General features: G+C 47.6%; 1 protein-coding gene across 1 annotated transcript in view; it reads right to left on the reverse strand.

Annotated features, from left to right (window-relative positions):
- The window catches only part of LOC109887340 (glutamate receptor ionotropic, NMDA 2D), a 129697-nt gene extending 117886 nt beyond the window's left edge, over nucleotides 1–11811 (reverse strand). Inside the window, exons 1-2 of the mRNA XM_031838110.1 lie at nucleotides 11491–11811; nucleotides 7447–7653 (exon numbers count right to left, since the gene is read on the reverse strand). Of these exons, the coding sequence (XP_031693970.1) occupies nucleotides 7447–7653; nucleotides 11491–11775 (492 nt within the window). The 5' untranslated portion in view covers nucleotides 11776–11811. The remainder of the gene's footprint in view (nucleotides 1–7446; nucleotides 7654–11490) is intronic.
- Between the last annotated feature and the right edge of the window lie 2132 nt (nucleotides 11812–13943).

Here is a 13943-nt window from a genome sequence, read left to right on the forward strand (position 1 = left end):
TCATTATTCCTCTGAAACCTCTGAGTGGAATGTTAACTGTTAATTTTTTATTTATGATCTTTTTCACTTGATTTGGCTCAGTAAACATATGTTTACCATGCCAATGCCAATAGAGCCCTTTGAATTGAGAGAAGGAGGGAGAGGGGGGGTTACATTATTTACAGTATATGTGTGTACATTTAAAAGAAATTGACATGCATCCTGCCTAGTAGCTAGAAAAAAACAACACCAATACATTTGTTTTCACAAATAACAGTTTTACTCCTGAGGAATGCATTCAAACATCTTTGATGAGCTTCCTTTGAAGACCCCCCCCCCCCCCCACACACACACACATAGAGTGTTGACACATCAGAGGGACAGCTGTAGTAGCAGCCCAGTTTGGTGCCATTTACAGATCAAACACAGCAGTGTCTCAGGATGTTTGACTCAGCTTCTTATAGCACATTGTCCCAAACACCAACCCCTATACCCCAACACCAACCCTATATCCCAACACCAGCCCCTATACCCCAACACCAACCCCTATACCCCAAAACCAACCCAACACCAACCCTATACCCCAACACCAACCCAACCCGTACACCCCAACACCAACTCTATACCCCAACCCCCATACAGCAACCCAACCCCTATACCCCAACCCCAACCCAATCCCTATACCCCAACACCAACCGTATACCCCAACCCCTATACCCCAACACCAACCCTATATCCCAACACCAACCCTATATCCCAACACCAACCCCTATACCCCAACACCAACCCTATACCCCAACACCAACCCTATATCCCAACACCAAACCCTATATCCCAACACCAACCCCCATACCCCAAAACCAACACAGCACCAGCACCAACACCAAAACCAACCCTATACCCCAACACCAACCCAACCCGTACACCCCAACACCAACTCTATACCCCAACCCCAACCCAATCCCTATACCCCAACACCAACCGTATACCTCAATCTAACCTCAACCCCTATACCAAACCCAACCCCTATACCCAGAACCAACCCAAACCCTATACCCTGACACAAACACCAACCCTATACCTCAACCTAACCCCAACCCAACCCCTATATCCATACCCAACTCTTAGAAAAAGGGTTCCAAAAGGGTTCTTCGGCTGACCCCATAGAATAACCCTTTTTGGTTCCAGGTAGAGCTATTTTTGGTTCCAGGTAGAACTCTTTTGGATTCCCTCTGTGGAAAGGGTTCTAAATTGAACTCTTTAGGGTTCTACCTGGAACCAAAAGGTTTTTTCAAAGGTTTCTCCAATGGGGACAGATGAAAACCACTTATAGGTTCTAGATAGCACCTTTTTTCTGAGAGTGTTTACCCCAACACCAACCCAACCCCTATACCCCAACCCATCCCCCACACCCATACCTAATCCCTATCCCAGCCCAGACCCCTGTCTGTCCTCCAGCAGCTACCAATCATCATTCTGAGCATTCCTCATCTCCGTATCCATCCCAGGATTATGGTCAATTCTCAGTCACTTCAAGAGATAAATTGAAATACAGTTCTGGAATACTGTTCAAGTACTTCATGAATTGACTGAATTGAAATTGATTATTTAACCTCCCCATCCATCCAGTTCTAACCAGTCTAAATGAGAAATGGAGGGGGGAGAGATATGGGGGGAGAGAGAGATGGAGGGAGAGAGAGAGATGGAGGGAGAGTGAGAGGAGGGAGAGTGAGATGGAGGAGGGGGAGAGTGAGATGGAGGAGAGAGAGATGGAGGGGAGAGTGAGAAGGAGGGGAGAGTGAGATGGAGGGGAGAAAGAGATATGTAGGAAGATAGATGGAGGGGAGAGAGAGATGGAGAGGAGGGAGGGAGAGAGAGATGGAGGGGAGGGGAGGGGAGAGAGAGATGGAGGGGAGGGAGAGATGGAGGGGAGGGGAGAGAGAGATGGAGGGGAGAAAGAGATACTATGTAAGAAGATAGATGGAGGGGAAATAGAGATGTAGGGGAGGGAGAGAGAGATGGAGGGGGGGGAGAGATGGAGGGGAGAGAGAGATGGAGGGAGAGAGATGGAGGGGAGGGGAGAGAGATGGAGGGGAGAGAGAGATGGAGGGGAGGGGAGAGAGATGGAGGGGAGAGAGAGATGGAGGGAGAAAGAGATATGTAGGAAGATAGATGGAGGGGAGATAGAGATGGAGGGGAGTGAGGAGAGAGATGGAGGGGAAGGGAGATGGAGGGAGAGAGAGATGGAGGGGAGAGAGAGATGGAGGGGGAGGGGAGAGAGAGATGGAGGGGAGAGAGAGATGGAGGGGAGAGAGAGATGGAGGGAGAAAGAGATATGTAGGAAAATAAATGGAGGGGAGATAGAGATGGAGGGGAGGGGAGAGAGAGATGGAGGGGAGGGGAGAGAGAGATGGAGGGGAGGGGAGAGAGAGAAGGAGGGGAGAAAGAGATATGTAGGAAGATAGATGGAGGGGAGAGAGAGATGGGGGAGAGAGAGATGGAGGGAAGAGAGAGATGGAGGGAGAGTGAGAAGGAGGGGAGAGTGAGATGGAGGGGAGAGTGAGAAGGAGGGGAGAGAGAGATGGAGGGGAGAGAGAGATGGGGGAGAGAGAGATGGAGGGGAGGGGAGATGGAGGGGAGAGAGAGATGGAGGGGAGAGAGAGATGGAGGGGAGGGGAGAGAGAGATGGAGGGGAGAGAGAGATGGAGGGGAGAGAGAGATGGAGGGGAGAAAGAGATATGTAGGAAGATAAATGGAGGGGAGATAGAGATGGAGGGGAGGGGAGAGAGAGATGGAGGGGAGGGGAGAGAGAGAAGGAGGGGAGAAAGAGATATGTAGGAAGATAGATGGAGGGGAGAGAGATAAAGAGAGATAGAGAGAGAAAGAGAGAGAGCAAGAGAGAAAGAGCGAGAGGGAGATGGGGGACATGGGTGTAAGGTCTGTGAAGCCTGCTGAGTGAGACCAGGTGACAGGATCATCCACTTAATCCTACCAGAGATTTCTCTATATAACCCCGAATCTCTCCCTCTAACCTTGAATCTTTCTCTCTAACCCTGAATCGCTCTCGCTAACCCTGAATCTCTTTCAATTCAATTCAAGGGGCTTTATTGGCATGGGAAACATGTGTTAACATTGTCAAAGCAAGTGAGGTAGATAATATACAAAAGTGAAATAAACAATAAAAATGAACAGTAAACATTACACTCACAGACATTTCAAAAGAATAAAGACATTTCAAAAGTAATATGATGTATATATACAGTGTTGTAACGATGTACACATGGTTAAAGTACAAAAGGGAAAATAAATAAGCATAAATATGGGTTGCATGGGTTCTCTCTCTAACCCTGAATCTCTCTCTACAACCCTGAATCTCTCTCTACAACCCTGAATCTCTCTCTTACAACCCTGAATCTCTGTACAACCGTGAATCTCTCTCTACAACCCTGAATCTCTCTCTACAACCCTGAATCTCTCTCTACAACCCTGAATCTCTCACTACAACCCTGAATCTCTATCTACAACCCTGAATCTCTCTCTCTACAACCTTGAATCTCTCTTTCAAACTCTGAATCTCTCTACAACCCTGAATCTTTCTCTCTAACCCTGAATCTCTGTCTCTCTCTAACCCTGAATCTCTCTCTACAACCTTGACTCTCTCTTTCTAACCCGGAATCTCTCTCTCTCTAACCCGGAATCTTTCTTTCTAACATTGAATCGCTCTTTCAAACCTTGAAACTCTCTTTCTAACCCTGAACCTCTCTATAACCCTGAATCTATTTCTCTCTACAACCCCAAATCTCTTTCTCTAACCCCAAATCTCTCTCTCTAACCCTGAATATCTCTTTCTAACCCTGAATCTCTTTTTCTCTCTAACCTTGAATCTCTCTCTCTTACTCTGAATCTCTTGCTCTAACCCTGAATCTCTTTCTCTCTCTAACCCTGAATCTCTTTCTCTCTCTAAACCTGAATCTGTCTCTCTTACCCTGAATCTCTCTCTACAACCCTGAGTTTCTCTCTTACCCTGAATCTCTTTCTCTCTCTAACCCTGAATCTGTCTCTCTTACCCTGAATCTCTCTCTACAACCCCGAATCTCTCTTTCTAACCCTGAATCTCTCTCTCTCTAACCCTGAATATTTCTCTCTAACCCTGAATCTCTCTCTCTAACCCTGTATCTCTCTCTCTAACCCTGAATCTCTCTCTAACCCTGCATCTCTCTCTCTAACCCTGCATCTCTCTCTCTAACCCTGAATCTCTCTCTAACCCTGCATCTCTCTCTCTAAACCTGCATCTCTCTCTCTAAACGTGCATCTCTCTCTCTAACCCTGCATCTCTCTCCCTAACCCTGCATCTCTCTCTCTAAACCTGAATCTCTCTCTAACCCTGCATCTCTCTTTAACCCTGCATGTCTCTCTAACCCTGAATCTCTCTCTAACCCCGAATCTCTCTCTAACCCTGAATGTCTCTCTAACCCTGAATCTCTCTCTCTAAACCTGCATCTCTCTCTCTCTAACCCTGCATCTCTCTCCCTAACCCTGCATCTCTCTCTCTAACCCTGAATCTCTCCCTAACCCTGCATCTCTCTCTCTAACCCTGAATCTCTCTCTACAACCCCGAATCTCTCTTTCTAACCCTGAATCTCTCTCTCTAACCCTGTATCTCTCTCTCTAACCCTGAATCTCTCTCTAACCCTGCATCTCTCTCTCTAACCCTGCATCTCTCTCTCTAACCCTGAATCTCTCTCTAACCCTGCATCTCTCTCTCTAAACCTGCATCTCTCTCTCTAAACGTGCATCTCTCTCTCTAACCCTGCATCTCTCTCCCTAACCCTGCATCTCTCTCTCTAAACCTGAATCTCTCTCTAACCCTGCATCTCTCTTTAACCCTGCATGTCTCTCTAACCCTGAATCTCTCTCTAACCCCGAATCTCTCTCTAACCCTGAATGTCTCTCTAACCCTGAATCTCTCTCTCTAAACCTGCATCTCTCTCTCTCTAACCCTGCATCTCTCTCCCTAACCCTGCATCTCTCTCTCTAACCCTGAATCTCTCCCTAACCCTGCATCTCTCTCTCTAACCCTGAATCTCTCTCTACAACCCCGAATCTCTCTTTCTAACCCTGAATCTCTTTCTCTCTCTAACCCTGAATCTGTCTCTCTTACCCTGAATCTCTCTCTACAACCCCGAATCTCTCTTTCTAACCCTGAATCTCTCTCTCTCTAACCCTGAATATTTCTCTCTAACCCTGAATCTCTCTCTCTAACCCTGTATCTCTCTCTCTAACCCTGAATCTCTCTCTAACCCTGCATCTCTCTCTCTAACCCTGCATCTCTCTCTCTAACCCTGAATCTCTCTCTAACCCTGCATCTCTCTCTCTAAACCTGCATCTCTCTCTCTAAACGTGCATCTCTCTCTCTAACCCTGCATCTCTCTCCCTAACCCTGCATCTCTCTCTCTAAACCTGAATCTCTCTCTAACCCTGCATCTCTCTTTAACCCTGCATGTCTCTCTAACCCTGAATCTCTCTCTAACCCCGAATCTCTCTCTAACCCTGAATGTCTCTCTAACCCTGAATCTCTCTCTCTAAACCTGCATCTCTCTCTCTCTAACCCTGCATCTCTCTCCCTAACCCTGCATCTCTCTCTCTAACCCTGAATCTCTCCCTAACCCTGCATCTCTCTCTCTAACCCTGAATCTCTCTCTACAACCCCGAATCTCTCTTTCTAACCCTGAATCTCTCTCTCTCTAACCCTGAATATTTCTCTCTAACCCTGAATCTCTCTCTCTAACCCTGTATCTCTCTCTCTAACCCTGAATCTCTCTCTAACCCTGAATCTCTCTCTCTAACCCTGCATCTCTCTCTCTAACCCTGCATCTCTCTCTCTAAACCTGCATCTCTCTCTCTAAACGTGCATCTCTCTCTCTAACCCTGCATCTCTCTCCCTAACCCTGCATCTCTCTCTCTAAACCTGAATCTCTCTCTAACCCTGCATCTCTCTTTAACCCTGCATGTCTCTCTAACCCTGAATTTCTCTCTAACCCTGAATGTCTCTCTAACCCTGAAACTCTCTCTCTAAACCTGCATCTCTCTCTCTCTAACCCTGCATCTCTCTCCCTAACCCTGCATCTCTCTCTCTAACCCTGAATCTCTCCCTAACCCTGCATCTCTCTCTCTAACCCTGAATCTCTCTCTACAACCCAGAATCTCTCTCTCTAACCCTGAATCTCTCTCTCTAACCCTGCATCTCTCTCTCTAACCCTGCATCTCTCTCTCTAAACCTGCATCTCTCTCTCTAAACGTGCATCTCTCTCTCTAACCCTGCATCTCTCTCCCTAACCCTGCATCTCTCTCTATAAACCCGAATCTCTCTCTATTCCTGAATCTCTCTCTCTAACCCTGTATCTCTCTCTCTAACCCTGAATCTCTCTCTAACCCCGAATCTCTCTCTAACCCTGCATCTCTCTCTCTAACCCTGCATCTCTCTCTCTAAACCTGCATCTCTCTCTCTAAACGTGCATCTCTCTTTCTAACCCTGCATCTCTCTCCCTAACCCTGCATCTCTCTCTCTAAACCTGAATCTCTATCTAATCCTGCATCTCTCTTTAACCCTGCATGTCTCTCTAACCCTGAATCTCTCTCTAACCCCGAATCTCTCTCTAACCCTGAATGTCTCTCTAACCCTGCATCTCTCTCCCTAACCCTGCATCTCTTTCTCTAAACCTGAATCTCTCCCTAACCCTGCATCTCTCTCTAACCCTGAATCTCTCTCTAACCCTGCATCTCTCTCTCTAACCCTGAATGTCTCTCTAACCCTGAATCTCTCTCTAACCCTGCATCTCTCTCTCTAACCTGGATCTCAATCTCTCTAACCCTGCATTTTTCTCTCTCTCTAACCCTGGATCTCTCTCTCTCTCTCTCTCTCTCTCTCTCTCTCTCTCTCTCTCTCTCTCTCTCTCTCTCTCTCTCTCTCTCTCAGTACCATCATCTTGCTCCCCCCTTTTCTCCCAAACCTCACTCTCTCCCCCCTTTTCTCTCTACCCCCAACAGTTTATCTCACTTCCTACCCTTGACTCCCTCTCTTTCTGTACCACCCACTTCTTGCTGTCTACACTGAAACAGTGAATGACTGACCTCAATCCTCAAACGTTCACGCAGGCACGCATACACAAACACACATTCTCTTCTCACCTCCATACCTGTTGCATCCTCCCCACCCCTGCTCACCATCCTACAGTCATGATGGGTCTCTCTCTCTCTCTCTCAATCGCTCGCTCTCTCTCTCTCATCCCTGTCTCTCTCTCTCTCTCTCTCTCTCTCTATCGCTCTCTCTCTCATCCCTCCCCCCACCTCCATACCTGTTGCATCCTCCCCGCCCTTGCTCACCATCCTACAGTCATGATTGGTCTCTCTCTCTCTCTCTCTCTCTCTCTCTCTCTCTCTCTCTCACCCCTCCCCCCACCTCCATACCTGTTGCATCCTCCCCAGCCCTGCTCCTCCTCCTACAGCCACTATGGGTAGTCCAGTCTGAGCAGAGACAAACTCTAACATGGGGGCCAGGGGTCCCCAGGCGGTGGGTGGTGGCCTCTCCTCCTCGTAGACCAGGCCCTGTAGGGGCCTCGCTGACAGCAGGTCACACAGCTGGGACAGCAGAGTCTTAGGACTACTGTCATTCACCTGAAGAGGAAATCATGACAGGGATAGGTTATCTGTATTCCACACAGACTACAACATGATCTGAGGACTACTGTCATTCACCTGAAGAGGAAGTCATGACAGGGATAGGTTAGCTGCATTACACACAGACTACAACATGACCTGAGGACTACAGCCATTCACCTGAAGAGGAAGTCATGACAGGGATAGGTTAGCTGCATTACACACAGACTACAACATGATCTGAGGACTACTGTCATTCACCTGAAGAGGAAGTCATGACAGGGATAGGTTAGCTGCATTACACACAGACTACAACATGACCTGAGGACTACAGCCATTCACCTACAGAGGACACATGATCTGAGGACTACTGTCATTCACCTACAGAGGATACATGACCTGAGGACTACAGCCATTCACCTACAGAGGACACATGCTCTGAGGACTACAGCCATTCACCTACAGAGGACACATGCTCTGAGGACTACAGCCATTCACCTACAGAGGACACATGCTCTGAGGACTACAGTCATTCACCTACAGAGGACACATGCTCTGAGGACTACAGCCATTCACCTACAGAGGACACATGCTCTGAGGACTACAGCCATTCACCTACAGAGGACACATGCTCTGAGGACTACAGCCATTCACCTACAGAGGACACATGCTCTGAGGACTACAGCCATTCACCGACAGAGGACACATGCTCTGAGGACTACAGCCATTCACCGACAGAGGACACATGCTCTGAGGACTACAGCCATTCACCTACAGAGGACACATGATCTGAGGACTACAGTCATTCACCTACAGAGGACACATGCTCTGAGGACTACAGCCATTCACCTACAGAGGACACATGCTCTGAGGACTACAGTCATTCACCTACAGAGGACACATGCTCTGAGGACTACAGCCATTCACCTACAGAGGACACATGCTCTGAGGACTACAGCCATTCACCTACAGAGGACACATGCTCTGAGGACTACAGCCATTCACCTACAGAGGACACATGCTCTGAGGACTACAGTCATTCACCTACAGAGGACACATGCTCTGAGGACTACAGTCATTCACCTACAGAGGACACATGCTCTGAGGACTACAGCCATTCACCTACAGAGGACACATGATCACATGGTAACAACAATACATATATAGAGAAAGACATTGTGAAACTTTTCGTGAGAAAGCAGATAAACAACAACAAGGGAAAGTACAGTGTACTGTCTTACCACTACTCTCAATGAGAGAGAGAGGAATCAAAGAGAGTGATAGGACAGAAAACAGAGACAGACAGGTGTACAGATGGACTACTGGCATTCATCTGGACATGGAGCCATGATGAGTATGGTGAACACATTGACGGTGTCGGTTATACCCATACTAGCATACTACATACTTAAACTCCATACTGTATCGTTTAATAAAAAGTATGCAGTATGCCACAACTGCAACTCAGTAGCGGCTGCTGATTGGCTGAGTAGGTGGGGCGGGGAAGAGTGTGGGTGGTTATAGGAAGACAATCACATTAGACCTAGACCGTGGTAGACCAGGCTGGTTAGAGGAAGACTATCGCATTAGACCTAGACCATGGTAGACCAGGCTGGTTATTGGAAGACTATCACATTAGACCTAGACCGTGGTAGACCAGGCTGGTTATAGGAAGACTATCACATTAGACCTAGACCGTGGTAGACCAGGCTGGTTATAGGAAGACTATCACATTAGACCTACACCGTGGTAGACCAGGCTGGTTATAGGAAGACTACTACATTAGACCTACACCGTGGTAGACCAGGCTGGTTATAGGAAGACTATCACATTAGACCTACACCGTGGTAGACCAGAGTGGTTATAGGAAGACTATCACATTAGACCTACACCATGGTAGACCAGGCTGGTTATAGGAAGACTATCACATTAGACCTACACCGTGGTAGACCAGGCTGGTTATAGGAAGACTATCACATTAGACCTACACCGTGGTAGACCAGAGTGGTTATAGGAAGACTATCACATTAGACCTACACCGTGGTAGACCAGGCTGGTTATAGGAAGACTATCACATTAGACCTACGACGTGGTAGACCAGGCTGGTTATAGGAAGACTATCACATTAGACCTACACCGTGGTAGACCAGGCTGGTTGTAGGAAGACTATCACATTAGACCTAGACTGTGGTAGACCAGGCTGGTTATAGGAAGACTATCACATTAGACCTACACCGTGATAGACCAGGCTGGTTATAGGAAGACTATCACATTAGACCTACACCGTGGTAGACCAGGCTGGTTATAGGAAGACTATCACATTAGACCTACACCGTGGTAGACCAGGCTGGTTATAGGAAGACTATTACATTAGACCTACACCGTGGTAGACCAGGCTGGTTATAGGAAGACTATCACATTAGACCTACACCGTGGTAGACCAGAGTGGTTATAGGAAGACTATCACATTAGACCTACACCGTGGTAGACCAGGCTGGTTATAGGAAGACTATCACATTAGACCTACGACGTGGTAGACCAGGCTGGTTATAGGAAGACTATCACATTAGACCTACGACGTGGTAGACCAGGCTGGTTATAGGAAGACTATCACATTAGACCTACACCGTGATAGACCAGGCTGGTTATAGGAAGACTATCACATTAGACCTACACCGTGGTAGACCAGGCTGGTTATAGGAAGACTATCGGTTAGATAGAGTTTAATGACAAGGCTATCGGCTATATAGAGTTTAGTTACAAGGCTATCGGTTAGACAGAGTTTAATGACAAGGCTATCGGTTACATAGCGTTTAATGACAAGGATATCAGTTACATAGAGTTTAATGACAAGGCTATCGGATACATAGAGTTTAATGACAAGGCTATCGGATACAGATAGTTTAATGACAAGGCTATCGGATACATAGAGTTTAATGACAAGTTTATCGGTTACATAGAGTTTAATGACAAGGCTATCGGATACATAGAGTTTAATGACAAGGCTATCGGATACATAGAGTTTAATGACAAGTTTATCGGTTACATAGAGTTTAATGACAAGGCTATCGGTTGCATAGCGTTTAATGACAAGGCTATCGGTTATAGTGTAATGCCAAGGCTATCAGATACATAGCGTTTAATGACAAGGCTATCGGTTAGATAGAGTTTAATGACACGGCTATCGCTTAGATAGAGTTTAATGACAAGGCTATCGGTTACATAGAGTTTAATGCAAGGCTATCGGTTAAATAGAGTTTAATGACAAGGCTATCGGTTAGATAGAGTTTAATGCAAGGCTATCGGTTAGACAGAGTTTAATGACAAGGCTATCGGTTACATAGAGTTTAATGCAAGGCTATCGGTTACATAGAGTTTAATGACAAGGCTATCCGTTAGATAGAGTTTAATGACAAGGCTATCGGTTACATAAAGTTCATGACGTCTCTTCACCTTACAGGTTAGCACTGTGGCTCCTATAAGTCCTAGATCTATAGTACTGACAGTATGACATAGAGTTGGATATAACATGTGTCTCAGATAAGGATTGGGCCCTAGATGAATGTAATCCATTATTCCATTACTATGATGACTCTAAACCCTAAACAAGCCAGCTCTGACCCTTGAATCCATCACTGTCTTCCTTCCTATTCCCCCCTCACTGTATTCCCTGGACCCCCCCACCCCCTCCCACCACCACACCACCCCTACATATTCCCCTTATAATAATCATAGTACATGGTACTTATATTTGGCCCAATCCATTAGTGTCAGGTTAAGGTTCAGGCTGTAATGAATGGATCCATTATCACCATTACTACTATTATCCCCCAGAACATCACAGTCTGGTCTCACCTGGAGCCAGATGACGTTTGCAGAGCCCCACTGGGTGATCACGCTCTCCCCCAGGGAGCTGTGTGCCCGACCAAACCCAGGGTAGAGCACCCTTCCCCCGGGCCCGGCCGCCGCCTCTACCTGCACGCTGGCCCCCGCGTGGATCACAGCGATGTTGAAGTTCATTACAGTCCCCGGGTCTCTCTCCCGCTCCCGGGGGCGGAGCAAGAGGTGTGGGGAGGGCGTGACCAGTCCTGCCCACTCCGCCAGGGCCAATAGGAGAGAGAGGGTGGGTATTGCGACCATTGCAATAGATCAACCAACCGTGGAAGGGGGAGGGGCCTATGAGAGAGAAAGAGACAGAGAGAGAGACAGAAAGAAAGAACGAGAGAGAGGAGTTTTAGAAGACTTAGATGTTCTTGCAACATTCTCCCAGAATTGTAAGTTTGTTCACATCAGGAATGGCCTACACAGAGGGTGCAAAGCAAAGAGAGAGAGAGGGATGGAGAGACACGGGGGAGGGAGAACGAGAGGGAGAGGAGGAGAGAGAGAGTGTAATGGATTCTGAATCCAATCATGGGGTAATATAAGTTAGCTTTGGCTGGAGCAATACTGGAACAGCAACACAGTATAGACAAGGGGGAACAAACAATGGAGAGAGAGAGATGAGGAAAAGATGGGGTGTGGGGGCAGAGGGAGAGGGAAGATGAAATCGGTGCTATTTCGGCTACAGGCTGAGAAGAAACAATATGAGCGAGAAGGGAAATATAAAGGAGGGAGGGAGGGAGAGAGAGAGAGAGGGGGGGAAGGGGGAGTGAGAGAGAGAGAGGGGGGGAGGGGGAGTGAGAGAGAGAGAGAGAGAGGGGGGGGGGGGGGGAGAGGGGGAGTGAGAGAGAGAGAGAGAGGAGGAGAGGGGGAGAGAGAGAGGGGGGTGAGAGAGAGAGTGAGAGAGGGGGGGGAGTGAGAGAGAGAGAGAGAGAGAGAGAGAGAGGGGGGGGGAGGGGAGTGAGAGAGAGGGGGAGGAGAGGGGGAGAGAGAGAGAGAGAGAGAGAGGGAGAGAAGGGGGAGAGGGGGAGGGAGAGAGAGAGAGAGAGAGAGAGAGAGAAGGGGAGAGAGAGAGGGGGGAGAGGGGGAGTGAGAGAGAGAGAGAGAGCGAGAGAGAGAGAGAAGGGGGAGAGGGGGAGGGAGAGAGAGAGAGAGAGAGAGAGGGGGGAGAGAGGGGGGAGAGGGAGAGAGAGAGAGAGAGAGAGAGAGAGAGAGAGAGAGAGAGAAGGGGGAGAGGGGGAGGGAGAGAGAGGGAGAGATAGAGGGGGGGGAGAGGGGGAGGGAGAGGGAAAGAGGGAGAGTGTAAATAGCAGACAGAGACAAAGATAGGGGTGGAGGTGGTTATTGGACTGCATGAATGATAACAACAATTAAGATCACTGCAAAACACGCACACGCACGCATGCACACACACACACACACACACACACACACACAGACACACACACACACACAGAGAGAGAGCTATAGGGGTTAATGCAGTCTACCCACAATGATATACGCAAACAATCACGCAAGAAGATAATGATTGCATGAGAGATAGCAAATTATTTTCAATTTACTTCCTGTGCAACCTCCCTCCCTTCCACTCTCTGTTTCAACCTCCACCTCACTTCTCTCTCACCCCATCACCTCCTCTCTCTCTCGCTCTCTTCCTCTCTCTCACTCAGTTTTCATGAATTCAGGTGCTAACACAATTTCTATGATTAACAGGGCTTGCTGACATGATATTCTCTCTTTCTCCCTCCGTCCCCTCCCTTCCACTCCCTCTATTTCACAGTGCCTGTTCTTCGACCCTGACGAGTCCTTTGGAACAAATAGGGAAGGTGAAAAAACGAGGACAGGAGGAAGGGACTGGAGGAATGGAAGACAGACAGAGAAAGAAAGAAAGAGAGAGAGACGGGTAGAAATGTCATCTGGGTAGAAATGCCGTCTGTTGAAAGAAGGTAAATAGAGGGAACATGAGTGAGAGGAGGGCGGGGAGAGGAGACGAAACAGGGGACTAAAGAGGGAATGAAGGGGGAGAGGAGAGGAGGGATAAAATATGGGGGAGAGCAGGAAAGAGAGAAATATTGATTACCATGATGTGTATACGTGTTTGGCCTAAACAAGCACACTGCCAAACCTGAGGTCTTGACTGACAGGGTGTGTGTGTGTGTGTGTGTGTGTGTGTGTGTGTGTGTGTGTGTGTGTGTGTGTGTGTGTGTGTGTGTGTGTGTGTGTGTGTGTGTGTGTGTGTGTGTGTGTGTGTGTGTGTGTGTGTGTATATACATGGCGTGCATGCACATGTGTGTGTAAGAGAGAGATCAAATCAAATGTTATTAGTCACATGCGCCGAATACAACAATACAGTGAAATACTTACTTACAAGCCCCTACGCAACAATGCAGTTTAAAAAGAATAAGAAATAAAAGTAACAATTAGTTAAA

The sequence above is a fragment of the Oncorhynchus kisutch genome, linkage group LG13 (assembly GCF_002021735.2).
Source record: "Oncorhynchus kisutch isolate 150728-3 linkage group LG13, Okis_V2, whole genome shotgun sequence".
NCBI lineage: Eukaryota > Metazoa > Chordata > Actinopteri > Salmoniformes > Salmonidae > Oncorhynchus > Oncorhynchus kisutch.